This window comes from Musca vetustissima, unplaced genomic scaffold (assembly GCF_032173495.1).
Source record: "Musca vetustissima isolate MV318-11 ecotype Yass unplaced genomic scaffold, APGP_CSIRO_Mvet_v1 utg7864, whole genome shotgun sequence".
Lineage (NCBI taxonomy): Eukaryota > Metazoa > Arthropoda > Insecta > Diptera > Muscidae > Musca > Musca vetustissima.
The window spans coordinates 134,590-155,391 of NW_026880792.1; the positions used below are offsets into that span (position 1 = coordinate 134,590).

Below are 20,802 nucleotides of genomic sequence, written 5' to 3' on the forward strand. Positions count from 1 at the left end.
AAATTGGAATGGAAAATAGGTAAATGTCAACACTAATAAAGCAATATCCCCAACCACTGCACATAATTTAAGGTGTCGTTGTTTCTAGACTACGATAGATGACCCATATGATAGTCTACAGCAGACCAATCATCTACTTAGCAGGAATAAAAACAATAAAATTAGCATAGAAAACTAATACAAGGTCTAATCGTGTAAAACACTTTGTTTTTTGAAAGACCTATGCTCCCAAGACAAGTAACGGGAGAAAAACTTCAATATGGTTTGACGTACGAACATGTGTTGTGTTGTTTACAATGACTTGGAAAATCAATGGAATTAACTTGTGAAAATATTTGTTCGATAATTTTTCACATCTTTCGACGTGGATTATGACGGCATGAGTGCATCTGTGAACTCAAATGTGTGTATGGCGATTAAGAACTATCCTATATCGCTGTACAAAATTGGTTTTATAATTTTAGTCGTTGTGGTCCAAAAAACGTCGAAGATGAAGAAAATTTAACGAATATTTTTCTTGAACGGAGCATTGACAAGCAAATGGTAGCCTGTTTATTTGGCAAAACTAGTCATGTGACGATTGTTCCGTCATGTTCCGAAGTCGCCAAAGAAACATATTCGTATACAAAATATCGTGGCAGTATTCGAAAAGCATGGCTTGGAGATGAAAACTTGTATAAATAGGGTTGGAAATACTTTGAGAAGCAAAACAACATATAGTAGCCATTTCGCGGAAAGGTACCAGGATGAGCGCTCCGATTGGACTCCAAATTGGCGAAGACATTTATATCAACTGTGATTATTTTTGATTTTTGTCAATCAAAAATGAACACAATAAGAAAAGAGGTTCGTCACCTTCTCAAACTGAGCTCATGGGAATGTCAAGATTGAATCTATATATTTGGTACCAGAAGGTTCTGGTAGAAGAACTATATGTAATATGTTCCATTTCGAACTTGATGTCCCACAATTTGGCATACACCGTCGCTTTTTTAGCAGAAATCAAATACTCCCTCCTAGCTCAATTTTGTTTTGGTGTTTTTCGTACCCCACACCACTATGTTGTCAGGGTATTACAGCTTTGTGCAGTCCCAAGAGTTTGTAACGCCGTGAAATATTGGCCCTAGAGACACCTTCAAATATACCGTTCGTCATATCTCGACTAAATGAGTCGATCTAGACATGTGTGTCCGTCCGTCTGTCCATTATAATTTGTAAACACGATACAGGCCACAGCTATGAACCAATCTTCCCGGAATTTATATTTTAACGTGGGTTTTGACCAATGAAGACCCCTATTGTTTATGGGACAGATCGGTTAATATTTAGGGGATAAAATGGACCAAATATGGGAATGGGCCGCATATAGCATATATTGATCTATAGGTCACAATTATAAGCCGAACATCACAACACAACCCACGGTGAAGGAAATCTGTACAAGTAATTAGAAGGGATGCACTGAATATTAGTAATATTCGGAAAATATTTCAGTGTAAAGAAGAGGTGTTCTTGACCTCTACTCGAATGCAAATATCACCAAATATTGCCCAGGTCGTGAAAAAACATCCCCAGAAAGCAAGGCATCCATGGTAGGTGGGTAGGGTCGGTCCGGTCCGGTCCGACTATACTGCTCCCCTCACTTTTTTTGCAGGGTTCCATACTTCATGAAAACTGGATTTTCTCTCTGTATACCCCTCACCACACTGTGGTCCAGGTTATTATGTTTTTGTGCATATGTTTGTAACAGGCAAAAGGAAACGAAATAGACACAGGGTTCCTTTCTGAGTCCATTTGAGCGTGTCCGTCCGTGTTAAATTGTAAACAAAGTACAGGTCGCATTTATGATCTGAATCGGATGAAATTTGGCACAAGGACGAGCCCTATTGAAAACGAGAAAAATCGGTTCTGATTTACATAAAGCTCTCATATACAGTTCCGTCCGTTTTTAACAAATGGTGCACCAAATACCCAAAGTCCTATTTTAAGTAAATGGTGCACCAAACTCCTCATGATTGATAGATTGACACTACGTTTTCCAAAACGTACAAAATTGGGCGTAGAATAACGTAATTGCGTTTTGTAGCAATACATACATAGCCCATATATATTATATTTTCGACCGACTTCATGTTAATTAGGCACCAAATTGTCCGATTAAGATTTGCTTTAAATCGATTTACATAATTTTGTCCCATTGCAAACAAATGACGTTATACATGTTCAAATGAAAAATTTTGTTTAGGTTGCAGAATGACAAGAAAATGAACTGGAGAGACTGGCTCTCAATGTTGGGCTTGAGATCAACATCAAGAAAACAAGGTCAATGTTAATAAAAACACCAGTACAAAAGAATTAAAAGCCAAACAAATGAAAACGTCGATAGCTATTGCGGTGCAGAAATGGGCACAATGAATATATAAAACAAAACGAGAGCAGTATTCGGACGAATGCAAGGTGTGTCGAGAGATCTATAAATCGGTTCTACTATTCTGCACCCAAAACCTGCAGGTATTCCCAAACAAATACCTAAGGATAATATAAAGTATATTCTGACCCAACACTATAAGTAATAAATAATGAAATGATAATAAATGAGAGCTATATCTAGATTTGAAGGGGTACAATTGGGTTCTAGAGGCCAAAATTAATTAGTTCTCCCAAATGTTATCTAAATTACTTAAAAATGTAAACAAGCTGATGTTGAGTATCGTGGCTTTATTTAATTACATGGGAACGTGGATTTATGTGTTTCACTGTACCTGTAAAGACTTAATAAAGTACTGTTAATTTTTTAATATTAGTTACAAAATTATGTATTTCTAAAAATTTTTTAAATGAAATTTACTTTGTGGATGTGCTAATTTACTATTTTTAACCCTTCTTATTAATAAATAAAAACTGAAATATCCGGAAATGTTTTATATACAATGTATGTATTTGTGGAATATTATCGTTAAAATCTTATAAAAAATGTTTCAAATTGTTGTTAAGGTATAACTGAAAAAAATATATATTTAATTTTTTAGTTAGATACCGAAAAGCTAAAAATACAAATAGCTACAGAAATAGGTATTTAGATAATGCTAAAAAAGATTCATCATAATTTATCAGAAAAACATATAGTTTTTTTTTTTTAATTTTCAAAACACAAAATAGCTCTCGTTAGTTTATTATATACATTTTTAAATATAATTTAAAAATATATTATTATTTCTATTGTTTTAAATTAGTCACACAAAAATACAGTTGTTTCAAAATAAAGGGAGTCAAATATTTGTTATATATATGTTTTTCAAAAAACCTTTTTTATAAAGCTATCATATATTTTTAGTCATATTTTTATACCCTGAAACATTAAAAATATTCCCGATCTTTTTTTTCGAATTTGAAACAACTGTACCAAAACAATATGCAATTTTAGTTATATCTGCTTGGGTCTCTATTACGCGGAATGTGTGGAATATATATATTTTGTTTGATTTCTTAATTTGTTGAACGTTTCTGTTATTGTTTTCTTATGATTTTCTTGTTTGATTTGTCGTTTTGCTTTGAATGTAGCTTTTCATTAAAACAAAACAATTTTTGTTTAATTTTCTTTCATTAATAATTCTTTTTCAATATTAACCACCAACAAATTCATATATATTTACAAAAAAAATTATAATTTTTAGTTTTAGATGCTAGTTAAATTAATAGTAATATCTATTATCATAAATTAAATATATACATATCTACAATATATATTTCTTTTTTTGGTTTCTCTTTTCATTTTCTTTACCTACAAAACAAACAAAAATTTTGATAAATTGTTGAAACTATTGCTAACAAATGTTGCAAAACCATTATAAACAAAACAAACTGAAAATCTGAAAACCAATCCGCTTTATAACTGAGCAGATTCATGACACAATTCCCACAATTAGGGCCCGAAGTAGATCTAAGAACTCTTAGGGCCATACGTGTGCTAAGGCCCCTAAAATTAGTCTCTGGAATTCCTAGTGAGTAGTTAATTAGTATTTAATTATATTTGAAATCTTTAAACCAAATTGAAATAAATAATAATGTAGAAACAACATAAATGTATAATATTTTTAAGTTGTAGTAATTTTCATTTAAAAAAAATCGTAGTAATTTTTTTGCTAAAAAATAAAAAAAAAATATTTTATTTGCTAGTGAAAAAAATATATAGAAAAATAAATAGCTAATGTTTTAGTGATACATATTTTTATTATAATAAAAAAAATAAATTAAAATCTCTTTCCAAGATCAAATACTAATCTATTATTTTCTCTTTTCCCCCCTTCACCCTAATACCTTTCTCTCTTTCTCTACAAACAACTTTCTTATATATTTACAGGTTTACAAGTAGTTTTAAAGTCCATAATAAAAGCAATGGCACCGTTGCTGCAAATCGGTCTCTTGGTGTTGTTTGCGATCGTTATATTTGCCATCATTGGACTCGAGTTCTATTCGGGTGCTTTACATAAGACTTGTTATAGTTTAGAAGATCCAAGTATTTATCGTCCAACAACAAAAATAAAAAAAAAATAACTACAAAAAAACTGAACTAAGAAACAAGGCAAATCTGTTTTGCCCTGTTTCAGAAAAAAAATGAAAACAATATTGTGAAACACTTCCGGTGTGATCGAAACAAAACCACAAAAATATCTCACAAGTGTTCATTTCTTTTTTCCAGATAAGCCTGTAAAAGAGGGTGAATCAGAAACACCGTGTAATACGGATAACGCCACAGATAAATCAGGTGGTTCATATGTATGTAATTATACGACGAGTATGTGTTTGGAAAAATGGGATGGACCAAATTCTGGCATAACTAGTTTTGACAATATCGGTTTTGCCATGTTGACTGTATTCCAATGTATCACTATGGAAGGCTGGACAGCAATACTGTATTGGGTAAATGACTTTTAAAATTCAAATCAAAAAAATAACAAAAACAAAAAACCAAAGTCCTCAAGTATTTCTCTATCTCTCTGTTTCCACTACTAATGTGTAAATCTATCTTTGCTATTTTGCTCTGTGTACTATAAAATATCCCTTCTATGCTAGTTTTGGTTTATTATGACCAAAAATATATATATAAATATAATCAACTCAAAACTTCTTGCTAAGATTCAACTCATTTTTTTTTTAATTCATTCAAATATTAAGATTGGTGTAACAATAATTTTATATGGCTATTTTTTATAAAATACGATTAAGTATGCTGGGGTTTATATAAATAATCGATTACAGTATTATTATAGCTGAAAAGTAGTTGGTAGTTGCAAGAATTATTCTATTTTTAATTTTTTTATTTTTATTCAAAAATATTTTTTTTATTTTTAGTTTTATTTTTTTATTTTAAGTTATTGTATATTTATATATACAATTAAATAAAAAAATATATAATTACAAATTATTTACTTCAAAAAAAAAGATCCACCCTGGGATCAAAATATCTCCTCTAAGAAGAGATAACAATTTACAACATACTACGAGGGCTGCTACATGTATTTTTGGCCTAATAATAAGATATAATAACGTCATTCGGTTTCTAAAACACCTTAAATCAATCAGGACTATTATGTGATCCTGATAAATTGCTATCAGAAGAAAAACGAAATTCAAAATTACAGACGTGATGAGTAACCTCTAAATATGAATATAATGAAACATGGACTTATGTTCTGTAAAGCATTGTTTACAGCCACTTCGTATTGTTAAAAATAGCCACTTCGGTTGGAAAATGCGCCTAGGGCCTAGAATTAAATTACAGGGGACTGGATCATTATATGGGATTTATAACAAAAGATTGACCGGATGTTATAAGTTTTGGTTGAAAGATTTACGATACAATGAGAACTACACATTTCAGGTTAGAACCATGTCGTTTAAAAACCCGTGCCTGTAATACTAACAATACCGTAAATCAGGGCTAACGTTGTATGAGGTCTATATGGACCTATTTTGATAATTTTTGTATGAAAAATTGAAAAAAGTGCCAAAACAACATGTCATTGATACCGCGCCGATACTCCCCTAAATTAGAGTTACCATAAAAAGCAGATCAATATTTATAATTGGGGAGAAAAATGTGCCAAAAATTCCCAAAAAATTAGGTTGGTGAAAAAGAAATCCATTATTTTTATTTCAACTAAAGGACTTTATTTAACTCTTTGAGCCCCGAATTATTTCTGTGATCATGGAACGATTTTCTGTGTACAGATTTAATGCAACTGTCCTAAATGGGATATGAACAAAATTTGACGTCGCTACATCTTCCCAACCAAGCTCCCGAAATTTCTGGCAAGTCACTGTAGATGTGTGTGGCCGTTTCTGGTCAATTGCTATCTTCAAACGGTCCAGTTGTTGACAGTAGAGAACTTATATAGCATAGCAGAACCTTACTGGCCGTTGGTACTGGTTTGGCGAGTTACTGTAGATGTCTGTGGCCTAGCGTTGTCCTGGTGAAACACAACACATCTCATGTTGGCCAATTCTGGCCGTCCAGTTGTTGACAGTAGAGAACTCATATAGCATAGCAGAACCTTACTGGTCGTTAGTACTGGTTTGGCCACCGTTTGAGATGCTTCACCGCTCTTTGACCACGATCGTTGTCGCACAGGGTTATCGTATGTGATCCATTTCTCATCTCCAATCATCATCAGTTTAATAAATGGGTTTATCTCATTCCGTTTGGCCAAGGTTTCGTACATGGAAATCCATCTTATTTTTTCTGTTAATTGGTGTGGCACACAAAATCATCATTCTCCCATTTTATCGATGACCGGCTTAATGGATTTCTTTTTCCCCAACCTAAAACATGTAAAGCATGTTTCCGGAAATTCCTAATTCCGTTCTTTCTCCGATTTATTTTTACCATTTTTATGTAAATTATATATTATATTATTTTATAAGGATAATTTCTTGTTCAAACTCCAAATGCTTTTCAGCAAAACTGCAACGTTTTCGTGGTATCGAATGTAAAATATGCAATAACTATCGTAAGAAAGGAAAATAAGAAATAAACCCCCATATCTCTCTGTAATTATAACCCTACAACCTTTTTCAATCAGAACGAGTCTGCTACGATTTCTCTTTTCGAACAATGAATTTATTTGCGAAATTGTTTATATTGTGGTAAAATCGACAAACATCAATAACAAAAGAAAGCTCAATTCAAATTTTAACGAATTTCAAATAAATAAATAAACGGATTTTTTCCTTGCCATACTAACTGAGAATATTTTTGTACGTATGATCTAATTAACGCCTGTTTAACATGTGTGCCGTCAAATCAAATTTTTTGAACGCGATGATCATTAAGTACATTGTTATGATAACGGTAATAAATATCTTAGTAAGCTGAATAACGGAAGAAGAATCCTCCATCTTAATAATATGAAATAGAGTAATGTATTTATTTTCTTCATGAGTGTGTAATAATTTACCTAATACAGAATTGCCTATCGTTGATCGGTAGCGCTCTATATATTTTAAAGTTAAAAAACATAAACTTCAGATTATTTATGAAATTCACTTGATTTTTAATACAAGTGAATACTTATTACAAGTTCTCTTTGATGCATTTTCTAGGGCATAAAATGAATTTCAAAAACAAAAGAAATTTAAATTACGAACTGTGATATTCAGTCATTGTTATTGGTGTAAATTGGTTCAACAATCGGGTTTCAATTCGCAATTTTATTTTGAGTTAAGAGATGAGAATAAAACTTATTCAATCTATTTAGAACTTTAAGCATATAGGAAAATAATAAATTTCTCCAATGTGTGTGTTTTTTTTACATCTGGGTAGCAAAAGAATCTAATTATGGCCACTTCAATGTGAAAATACGGCTAGGACATTTGAAGTGCCAAAATCGGATTGTGATTGTGTATACGAAAAACATGGGCCTATTAAAAAATCTTCAGTTTAAGTTTTAACTTTGAGACCGGAAATCTAAATTCGGACGGTATTTTTATCTATACTAATAAAACAGTAAAGTAATTAATTGACTGACTTACCGATTCATCAACGCCCAGACGAAACGGCTTCAGCAAGAATATTGAAATTTTGGGTGAGGGTCACTCTTAGTCCAACGTTTTCAGATAAGACTGGGTTGTTGGAAATTCTTACTAAAACGGCACGAAAAGTACTAAATATGGTACTATTTGTATTTTTGCGAACCTATGGAGCTAGAACTCTGAAACTTGGATTGTGAATCAAGGTTCATATTAGAAGGTGGATTTGGAAGTTTAGTCATGTATACGAAAAGTACTAAACGGTACTATATTTGGTGTAGTTTGGATTTTGATGAACCGATAGGGCTGAAACTGAAATTTGGAGTTAGGATCACTCTAAGGGTGTAGAATTGGGGTGCCTAGGAAGTTTTGGAAATTTATTCTAATGTATACTAAATTGCACTACAATTTGGATTTAGGTGAACCGATAGAGACAAAATCTTTAAATTTAGAATTAAGATTGGGATATGATGGAAGTTTTTGAAAATTTGTACATATGATTGTTAAGGCCTGGATATGAATATTGAAGCTAGGTCGTATTAACACTAGAACGCCGAAGGCGGTCATTTTGACCGCTTTCCAATTTCAAGTACAAAAGCAACTGTGCATTTAATGACACTTTTATTTTAAATTTGGTGTTTTTTTTTATAATAAACGTAATTCTATGAGATACAAAAAGTCACCAAATTTTTTAAAAAAAAGTGTCATTAAATGTACAGTTGCTTTTTTTGGAAAGCGGTCAAAATGACTGCCTTCGGCGTTCTAGTGTTAAACTTATATAAATTTGACTTCACGGTTTGAAAATTCGGTGGGAGCCTTAAAATAACTTAAATCGAAAGCTTCAAGAAATTAGGATGTATTGTTAAATATTGCTCACAAACGTTCCATTTTCAACACCATTTTCAAGGATAATTTCGAGTTACTTCCTAAAGAATTTTATTTTTTTTTTATCGATTTCTGAAAATTATAACCAACAAAGAACTTCGGCAAATTAGGATTCTGTCATTAAAAACCCCTGATATATTTCTGGTAGAAACATTTTACACACGAAAATATTAAATTAAATCCAATTTGATTAAAAAAAGTGTCCAAAATCTCCAAAATACCTAAGAAAATGGAGTACCTGTATATATAGCCTACTCCGAAACTTAAGTCAATACATTCAATACATTACATTCAATTTGGTCGGAAAAGGTGTTAAAATTTCACAAAATAACGAAATTTGGTTGGTACCGTTATATGGGGGCTACCCTAAAAAGTAGTAGTTGATCATTTTGATACCGAAAAATAAAGCAAAATCGGCTAAGGAATATACCAAACGTACCTAAATTTGCATCAATATCCAAAAATTGGATAAATATGAAATATATCTGGTAGAAATATTTATTGCCCAATTCAGTTGAAGACGTGCACAAAGTGGCACCGTTATAAGGGGCCATATTAAAATTTGATCCTATATATACATATATATCTATTACATTATACGAAATTCAAAATACCAAACATCCTAGGTGTAGACATCCTAAACTGAACAGACATTATGTTGTAACCCATCATGTCTGTTGAAATCTGGTAATTCGCAACAGGTCAAAGTTTTGAGATATAGGGGATTTGCTCCTTTTAGATAAATTCGTTGCCATACTATAAGAATAGAGTACATTTTCGGTAGAATCCTTAACACTAAGATTTCGATATTTGAATGTTTAATTATTTGTATAACTTCCGTCCAATTCTTTGTATTAATAAATTAGTTAATAAATTTGTATTAATAAATTCCATACAAATTGAAATTGTGAAGTTCTGCAGAATTAGCCTGAAGCATTTACCAGAAGCTTATTTAGTTATGCCGATCATGCAATTGACATTTCTCCTCGGATTTTTTTAAACTGGATTTAATTAATAAAAGCACTTAAAGTCAGTCAGACAAGGTTGACTCTTAAACAAATAGTGTGGTCTTTAGATTATTAAAGCAGTTTATTTTTTTTAAGAAAATATATCTCAAATTAAAAACAATATCAAATTTCCAGCAATTCATTTTTGTTTGTAAAATGCATCACCGACAGGACTTTATCAAGTAAATTTAAATACCAAATACTATATGTAGTAGATTGTTAACATATATACATTGTTTTGAGTTATAATTTTTTATTAGAGATTGATATCATTCTGAAATTGGTAAATTATTGGACAAAAAACAACAAAATCAAAACTAACAACAAAGGAAAATTCTCATAATTTTCGTTCTCCAAAAAAGAAACCACTCAGCGCACACACTAATAATAAAAATTAAAAAAAAAATTGCTTTAAAAAATTAAAAACAAAATATATATTTTTTTTGTTTGCGAATTTGATATAATTGAGCAAAAGTAATTGAAATTGAATAATAATAATTAATATGTTTACCACAATTATTCACATTTCATTTTCCTTAATCCTTCTTTATTCTAATTCTAATTGTCATTCAAATTCTCTATTATTAATTTCACGTACATATTGCCAAATTGTTTTGAGTTATTGCTTTTTACACACATGCATACGTAAAATAGTATGTCATCTGATGCCATCTGAATTGAATTGGGTTTTCATGCGAAACGAAAAAAATCAAATTCATATCATTGTATTGAAATAGCATATAAATAACATTGTAATTATTTAGAATTAAGAAAAATAAACTAAAGTAATATTTATTTTATTTATTAATTTAAAAAAATGTAATATATATAATTTAGATATACATATATGGAGTTATATGGCAATTTGTTATGAAAGGTTGGTCCCCTCTCACTTTAGAGAGAGAGAGATCTAGCCAATTTTTAGCCAAAAGTACATTTTTGCTTATAACTTTGGTTTGAATTGGCCGATGATTACCAAAATTACAGAGAATGTAAATTAAGGACCGTAGTATCTAATAACGTAAAGAACTTTAAAACATGCTAAGTCGACTTAGCATACTACGGTTCGGAGGCGTCGATATTATCTCTGTTATTGTCATATGACTCGTTTGTCCATTAAGCTTGTGACTCAACCGAGATTCAAAACTCAATATGTAACAAATCTCAAATTTTTCAAAAATAATTATTTTTTTACTAACATTTTTCTCATTTTTTCTCTCTTAATTCCCATTGTGTGTCACATGAAACATTTCTTTACAGACCAACGATGCTTTAGGTTCACAATTTAATTGGATATACTTCGTGCCTCTTATAGTTATAGGCTCATTTTTTATGCTCAACTTAGTTCTTGGTGTTCTTAGCGGGTAAGTCGGCACAAAAACTTATAAATGTTAATTTGAATTCTTCCTATATATTATTATATAAATTATTTATATTATTTAATATCTTAATTCTGTTCTGTTATTATTAAATTTATTTTCTATCAATATTTTTAATGTCTTATTTTAAATTATAAATTCTATTTTATTATTTCCGCCAAAAAAGAAAAATTAATACTTTTTTATATTATTGAATTTCTTTTATATTGCAAATTTATTTTCAAGTGAATTTTCCAATGAACGTAATCGCGTCGAACGTCGCATGGAATTTCAGAAATGTCGTTTTAAAACCATGTTTCAAACGGCCATGGTCTCATACCTTGATTGGATAACAGAAGCAGGTTTATATACAAAAAAACAATATTTCTATGCAAAATTAAGCAGAACCAAAAACAAAAATAATTATGAAAAAATATACAGATACCAAAAAAATACCCATACGCTATACAAATTATTCGGTTGATTAGTTATCAAAGCTACAACAGTTACCAAAATTAAAGCTAATGTCCCTCCAAGCAGTTTCCATCTACCCCTCCGCCCCCTTATACTCAAGCAACTGCAACAATGACAGCAAGATACATGTGTCTCTTTAGAAAAAAATATTCAATCAACCAAGCAAACAACAACAAAAACTCTTTCTCTATAAATAAAACAGAATGTTATTTAAGACCCCCAAACCCAATTCCGCCACCATCCACAAAAAACAGATACTGTTCCTGCCCCCCAATCCAAAAATAGATAGTCTCAATCCCTTGTCTTTGGAACATAACAGAAAATATTACACCTGGCACACACACACTCACAAATATTTTTGTTTGTTGGTATTTTGTATACGAAATCGGAGGTGGGTAATATTAGAAAAAGATACTGTGTCACAGGAAGCTGGGTTCTAAATTAAGAAGTAGGGAAATGCTATAGGCCATCCTTAATATAAACCAAGGGTAGCCTTTGCGGAAATCTCAACAATACAAGAGCTAATAATCATGGATGTTATGCCGGACGATACTGTAGGAGATATATTGCTAAAACTGTATTCAATTCCAAAACAGTAAAAACTAGAGAAAACGTTCTGCGAATCTATATTCCGAACCTGGGTGATTCCTCGTGATACCCTTAAATAAATTTTATAATTATAACCTACACAACTATGTTGTAAGGGTGTTATAGATTTAGTCGATCTAGCCATGTGTGTCTGTCCGTACATTATAATTTGGCCATACACAAACACAGGCCACAGTTATTTAACAATCGTCACGAGATTTCGCTTGTAGGACGGGTTCTGAATAAATAAGACTCCTATTAAGGATCCGTTAATATTTGGGTGATGAAAAGGAGCATATGATCCGAATATCACGAAATTTTACAAGGGGAAGGGATTTAGCCAGTGAATAAACATGACCCTTTTCAAGGCAATCGGTCAATATTTAACAGGTTAGATGTACCCATACTATTGTGTGAAAAATTACAATTTTTTTATTTTATTGCATATATATTTACTCATGAAGGACATAGACCCGACAAGTTGATAGTATATCCAAGAGGAGTGGTTGACCTTTAAATTGTTGCCAATTATTTTGTTGTACGTACTCGGATGTGGTATGTACCAAAATACTTAGGTAGATCCCTACCTATTTTGATATTGTTTAGTATTACCATTACCACAATAGAAGCAGGAAATGTAGCGCTGATGTCTAGGCAAGTATACATGAGGTTCCGGTTATAATCGAGGCAAATACTATATTTTCGATGATATTTTGGGGGTGGACTGACCAAAAATCTTATTTTTGTCTGGTTTTCTAGTCATCCAAGACCCCATAATTTTAAGCCGACCTGATTCGGAAAAGCTACCGCAGAGGAGCTATAGGCCTCTTAGCGGTCATGAGGCTCGGAATATAGATCCTCACTTGTTTACAACGATGTTGGAAAGCGTGTCCACAATCCCTTATATTTGATGTTACCAAAATATATTTTATAAACTGTCCTGGAATATGTAATATGATAGCTAACGGAATGAGTAATGTAATATACTCTCCATCTTTAAGTTATACCCTAAACGGTGGAGCAGTGGATTTTATAAAATTGTGCACATCCAGTCCATACTGACCTGAAAACGAAGTATTTTGACTCTTGCAGAATAATTCAAATAAGACGTTCATATTTGTATATACAGATAAACATATCGTATACCTTTATAAAAACCACAATACATCCTATATTTCGTCTATGATTGCCAATATGTCCTTCACACCCTCTTTCATATTTAATATTCATATTTACAAGTCCCCCCTTCATTAGATATCCGATTTAAAAAAGCTAAACTCCTCAAACAACCAACAAAACCCTTTCTAACTTTGTTTCGTGTGTGTGTGTGTACTCATGTGTAATACATATGTATTCCACTCACATAGTATGTTAGTGTGTATGCTCTTTAATTTAATGTTTAGTTTATAGTGTGTTGTTATACCAGCTGCAAAATACGTTTGTCTGATGAAATTAATACGTATGTAATAATATTTTTTTATAAATTATTGTCTGTACTTGAGCGAAATGCGATTTTGATTGATGAATGGTAAATTACAATGACAATGATGATGATGATGTTGTTAATACGTTTTGTGATGGCGTTACTGATCTGTTTCAATGATTGCAAATTTCCAGAAAAAATATGTCCAGTAGAAAAAAGTACAAAAATACAAAACAAATCATGCAATGGAAAATAATCGTATCTATGTGTAAATGAAAATCACAGTAATTGCACAACATTATTATGTTTAAATATTAAAACAAACCCAAAAAAACAACAACTACTATAACTCCTTTTGTGTAATGATGCACTCACTGTTCAAAAACTAAGTATCAAGTTATTATTAAATATATTAACCCACACGGTTAGGATGAGACCCCTTCGTAACATTTGCCAAAACATTTCATAAATTGTCATCAAAAAACATAAAACATTAATCAATACAACACTTGTTTTATAAATAAATATTTACATTGAAACATTAATAATAATAATAATCTTCGAATTTAATTTGGGCTCTCCCTAAGACATAATTCATTTTCGTCTGAGAATATATTTAAATATACATGAAATGGTTCTGGAACTTCATATGATTATTACATATGGATCACTTGATTGGAAATTGCGGTTGGACCTTCAAAAAGCCCAAAACGAATCGGGAATATATATATATATATGGAGGATATATTCGAAAACTTGGTCTATATTATTCACCTGTCAGCAGATATTTTTGGAATCGAAATTAAATTATGCATTGACAAATTGATTCAGGTTGTCTTTTATGTTTATCTGAACTTCCACATAACAGCCATATAGATTAGACACTACTATTAGGACGTTAAAGATTTTAAAAATAAAATTCTGGCATAATGGACATATTTATCTTCATAAATAATATATTTATCTTCAGCATTATGGCTAATGAGAGTATATAACCTCTGATACCAAATCCGTTTCAAACAATATGGAGGTCGATTTATAAATGTCGGTCTGTCTGTAGCGATTACTCTCGAATGGAATAACCGTTTTCGTCCAAACTTTACACATCTTAATATTTCTTCCAAACTTAGTTTAAGTTCGAAGATGGGGAATATCGATCCATTCCTTCCGGTACCTCCCACAAAAAATGGTCAACATTTTGCTAAGAATTAATTTTTTATTATTATGCGATAGACTATTGGGTTTGAACCAAACTTCTCACAACCTGATAGTTTGCAGAAGCCTATATACTGTTGGAAGGTGTGAAATACTGTAGAACTTTTTCCAGTATGATTAGAAAGGATTAAACCATGATTTTTGAACGCATCAACAGCATCTGCTGTTGACGAAAATAGTTGAATTTTCCATCAATATTTCGAATTTCTCCAACGATTTCAGGCAAATTGTAATATACCTCTCAGAAATTGTGGAAGTCATTCATCCACAAACATTTTCATAGGATTTGGCTCGTCTTCGAAGACCAACACGATCGATGATTATTTTTTTTTCGAACTCATTTTATGATACGTCCATAGTGATGGTCTTCTCAACGAGCTCTTTGTGCGATATTCACACTAATGAATACTGCCTGGTATTCATCTAATAACGAGAATATGCCCAAGGATGCTTTTATTTTGTGATATATCACATGACGAACTTCCATAAACATAGCATGTACGAAATCAGCATTCTGTGGCACAATGGCAATTTTAGAAAGACCTATGTCTTTGAACATTTCCGCCACGTTTGGAATTTTGAAACCAGTTTGTCACTATGCTATAGAATGACGTTTTATTGATGCAATTTTGTCGTGATAGTACACATGGAATATTGTGAAAAATTATCACACAAAAATGTTCCCGAGGTAATGTGATTTTTCAAGCCACGTAGGTAAACGTACCAGGAACGCTAAACATTTCAAACTTTTCAATGGACTTAGTGTTGCATTCTATAACATACCTCGTGGATAAAGAAGAGAGGAAACTTTATTTGTGTTCAAATACCCTGAAATCAGAATTATACCCGTTCAAATGGTGAATATAATCTCCAAAGTTCCAAAATCACATCCTCAAGGTTTTATTATTTTTTTTTTTATCTGCTGAAGTTTTTTTTAACTGGCTGACTCCGCAAAAATATTAATAAATACTGCGCCACATTCGACTGTACTCCCTTTGAGAATTGAAAATATAATCGACATGATCCAATAATATATAAACACAGCATTGAATTCTACTGGGTCACACATTACGAGGGCCGCGGGCCATTTCAAATATTAAATTTTGGGTTTCTATTTAATTCAAAGCCGATTTCTAGTGCCTGCATCAAGTGAGGGCAGAAGTGCTTATCATACTTTAAGAACATTTTTCTCGAAACAGTATTTCTACAAATGGCGGGAACGCCATATTCTGCACGTATATAGCTCGGCCAAGATCTTCTTTATTTTTTCGATTTGTGGTCGAAAATACGGAATTTTGTTAATTTTTGTTCGATGTTAATACTTCAAGTTCAGACCGGTGCCAGATATTTACTCTCTCGAATACCGTTGGAATTTTGGAATCGGACGTTCCAGTGATCAGAAAAGAAGGCCAACTATAAAACAACATACAAAATTATGTCAACTAATTTTCTAATACTTTAATTCTTAAAGTCTTTTTTTATAAAGCTTCCAGTGCTTAATGTAATGCATGTCCATTTGCCGATTGAAAATCGTAAAAAGTTGAAATCGGAATAGAGGGAAGCTGTGCCAACGTGTACCCATTGCAAATATTTCTAAAACATTGAAAATATCGAAAATAGGTTATGTTTCCAGAATTTGGATCAATATATTTTATTTTCATATATATTTTATTTCTACATATTGTCCGATTCCAACAGGCAGTTAAACATTCATTCGTGTGTTCGATTTATCCAATCTTCGTTTTTTAAATTATGTGGCAATTTAAAATTTGAATAATGACCAGGATACAAGCAGTATTTCTATTATATATTCACAGATTTATACATCTTTTGAGGTGGATAATACGATTGCAACACATAGATATTAGTAACCAAAAATCGATAAAAGTCGGACCTTAAGATCATATTTATTCAAATATAATTATATGGGGTGGGTATTCTTAAAGGGTGATTCGATGTTCCAATGGGAACAACTATTGAGAAACAATTCTATTTAATAAACAATTTTAAGCAGGGTTATCATTCTAAATATATTTGTAGAGAAAAGCTCGTCCTTGCATAAAGACCCTAAATAGCTAGAATCAATGTTTGAACCCCCCTTGTCCAATCTAGGATCTTATTTCCTTTTGAGAATATTGTGATATTTCGGAAATCATTTATAAAATTCATGCTTTACACCAATCAACTTGAATCATAATGCAGAAATCATAGATCTCTTCTACATAATGCTGTCATTTATTTTATATATTCATTATTTTTATTTTTAATTTCATATATATTATTTTTCTTATGTTACAAAAATGTATTTATAAACATTTTCATTAGCATACAATTCATACATCCTTTTGCTTATTTTTATTATTTTCTATTTATTTTATTTATTGCCTTTTCGTTTTATTTTCATTTGTAATATATAAAAAATACAAAAACAACATCAATTAATCAATCAACCAACCAAAAATATTTCATTTTGTAGTGAATTCGCAAAAGAACGTGAAAAAGTAGAAAATAGACAAGAGTTTCTTAAACTTAGAAGACAACAGCAACTAGAAAGAGAATTAAACGGCTATGTTCAGTGGATATGTAGAGCTGGTATAGTATTTTGTTAATTAAAAAATAAGAAACACACACACACTACTACACAACTAAAAACACATTTACTAACACTGACAGCAATACAAAAACAAACATATTTAACATTTACTAAAAAACATCACTCACACACACACAAATACACCAATACATTTCTTATATACACATACATTTTTATGTATAACAACACTTTTTGTAAAATGTCTAAAATAAAAAAAAAATCTTTTATTTATTTAATATTTTATTTGAGTTATGAATATTGAACTAATCTATTTCATTGGGTGTATTAATTTTGTAATTCACAGAGGAAGTGATATTAGCCGAAGAGCGTACAACAGAAGAGGAGAGAATGCACATAATGGAGGGTATATATTGCCAAACAATTAAAAATACATCTCTGGAGGAACACTCATAATAAATATTGTCCTTTTTTTCTTCAACATTTTAGCACGAAGACGAAATGCTGCCAAAAGAAAAAAACTGAAAAGTCTGGGCAAATCGAAATCAACCGATACTGAAGAAGAGGAGGGTGAAGAAGATTATGGTGATGATGGTATGTTAATTATGAAATGTTTTTTTGTTTTATTATTTTCTATCTATCAAACAAAAAACCGAATACACTTTGTCTGACACACACACACAAAAACCTTGTACTAAATGTTCAACAACAACAAATCTATTACCAAAAAAACAAAAAAAAAAATAATGCAAAAATTCAAAAGAAACCACTACACTTTAATAATAAAATAAATTGCAAATAAAATATGGAATGTTTTCAAATTATAAAAGAACAAAAAATAACAAAATTTGAAAAAAAACACACACACACAAATTTTCAACAACGTTTTCGTAGCACCCTGTTACACCAGAATAATTTACACGGTGACCCACACAAACAATCAAATTTACTAACAATGTTAATATTCAATACAAACTGAAAAGTTCAATACACTCAAAAATTTGTATTATTCAATTTATTTAGGATTTGTTTTGAAAAGTGTATTTTGTACCAAATATTGTTAAATGGAAAAATTGTGTACACTTGTTATATACATACAGTTTTTTACAGTAAATTAGGTATTTTTCAACACTTTGTCAATATTAAAGATATGTTTTGTATAGTAAATTTTTGTATGTTTATTTCTGTTCTTTCAATTTTCTTTCATTATTTCGTTTTGTATTACTTTTATATTATTTCTATTGTGTATGCCAAAACCAAAACCAAAAAAATACAACTATCTCCAAACTAACTAACCAGAGGGTGGCGAAAAAGCCGAAGGTAATTTCATTTGATTTTTCTTCGATTTGTTTCTGTTTTAGTTTGTCGAATTTTTTGCTATAGTATTTTTTTAGATTTTGTTAAATTTACCTTTTTAATAAAGTTAATATTTTTTTTTTTGGTTTATGTTCGCTAAATATTTTTTCTCTTGTATAACTTTGAAAATAAGTTTTAACTCCAAAGGAAATCAATTGACTTAAAAGCGACCTAATGATTCCTATCAATATATTCTTTAGGGTTTAAACCCCAATCTTCACCTTCGAAATATTAAAAAATATACTATGTAGTAACATTTTCATGACGATCGAAATATGTTTAAGAGATTTATTATACCCAAAACAAAATTTTGTTTTAATTTTTCCACTTTTTAAAAAATATATTTCGCTATTTTTCCTTTATTTCTTAATTTTTTTTTTTTTTGCTTCTTAGTTTTCCTAATGACTGCTCTAGATCATTAAAATAACTCTGTGCAACACAAAAAATAATTATAGGGAAATTCCAGAAAATACTACGATAGATGAGCTAAAAATACAAGACAAAATAAGAAGACGTGTATCGGCATTTTGAAAGTTTACAACATGCGTTGCAATGTTTCTCATTTCCAAAATATTTGAAAATATTCTAATTAAGATTTCTCGAAATCTTTGCATTTTAGGTATATGATGTCTTTGACAGTATCACCGAAATGTGAATTTTTTGTCTAATACGTCAACTCTCAAACGGGATTATATAGGGTCAGAATGTTCAACAAAAATATTGCCCATAAAGTTTTACTATAAGGCTCAAAATAGACCAAAAAATAATAAAACTCTTTTTAAGGTTAAAACCGATCTTATTCCCAGTTTGTACAAATTTTTCCCACTAGATGTCGTTATTTAAAACATACATTTATACTACTTCTAGGATGTTTAATATTAAACATTGGATATATGGTACACTTTTCAGGGTAGTTGCCATATTATTTTGTTTAGCAAATCGTCCTACGAAAATATATTAACATTGGCCCAAATCCCCCCACATAACGTTATCTTTCCATTAATCGGCACGTTTTAAACTCCTACACAGAACATTTTCAGTAAAAGTCCATATTATGCTCAAGGTCATAGATAAATTTTCCATCCCCGGTGTCTGTAGTTTGGAATTACGGTTTCTCCTAGCAGTAATATACCTTGGCATATGAACATCAATTTAGGGTATTTTGAATTCGCACTGTAGTCTTGATCAATCTCGTTCAGTACAGTGATCGAACGAACTTGGTCATTTCTTTAAAATTGAACTAGGTCGTTCACCTCGTTCATTTGCCTTATATCTTTCAAATGGTCAATCGGTTCAATTGCTATTGCATTCAAGCTGTCAGTTCCATCAACCGCAAAGAATGACGAGCTTTCCCAATCATTAGAAGAACTTGACTATGCACTCCGTTATATTCGGCTGCACATTTGTTTGCACTACAGTTGTTGCTCCGGACATTTATGCCACTTCTTCCGGAGTTTCCAGCTCCCTTTTAACGTCTGTCCATGGGAGTCCATTTAAGCAAATGGGTGCTATCCTTTTAAATGTCACTTCAAATTATTTACTGTCGTCCTAGCAATGTTTAAAACGCTACTGTAGTAAATGCATTTGGTCTTTTGAACACCGCAATGGAATAGCAATGGACTAATTTTCCGAGTGTCTTTTCAATTTATCAGATTTTACATGAAGTTTATTTCTTTTTTGACGCCGTTCAGTAGATCAAAGCCCGAACACCCATGAACGACAATGAAGGTGTAGAATAAAATTCTATGTCGTTCAGTGGCCAACGTCGTTCAAATCAAAATAGTTTCATGAACGACAATAATAAACATTTAACTATGTCGTTCACTCGTTCAGTGGAGTGACTCCTTCAATTGCACTAGGTCGTTCACGAACGACACAAGACTACAGCATAGCATGGTTAGGTTATAAATAGTTCTC

At 31.2% G+C, this 20,802-nt stretch overlaps 1 protein-coding gene across 1 annotated transcript in view; it reads left to right on the forward strand.

Annotated features, from left to right (window-relative positions):
- The window catches only part of LOC133326658 (voltage-dependent calcium channel type A subunit alpha-1), a 186,202-nt gene that overhangs the window by 38,805 nt on the left and 126,595 nt on the right, over positions 1–20,802 (forward strand). Inside the window, exons 4-10 of the mRNA XM_061535282.1 lie at positions 3,901–4,001; positions 4,361–4,516; positions 4,700–4,920; positions 11,181–11,284; positions 11,525–11,640; positions 17,876–17,935; positions 18,019–18,123. Coding sequence (XP_061391266.1) covers positions 3,901–4,001; positions 4,361–4,516; positions 4,700–4,920; positions 11,181–11,284; positions 11,525–11,640; positions 17,876–17,935; positions 18,019–18,123 — 863 coding nt within the window. The remainder of the gene's footprint in view (positions 1–3,900; positions 4,002–4,360; positions 4,517–4,699; positions 4,921–11,180; positions 11,285–11,524; positions 11,641–17,875; positions 17,936–18,018; positions 18,124–20,802) is intronic.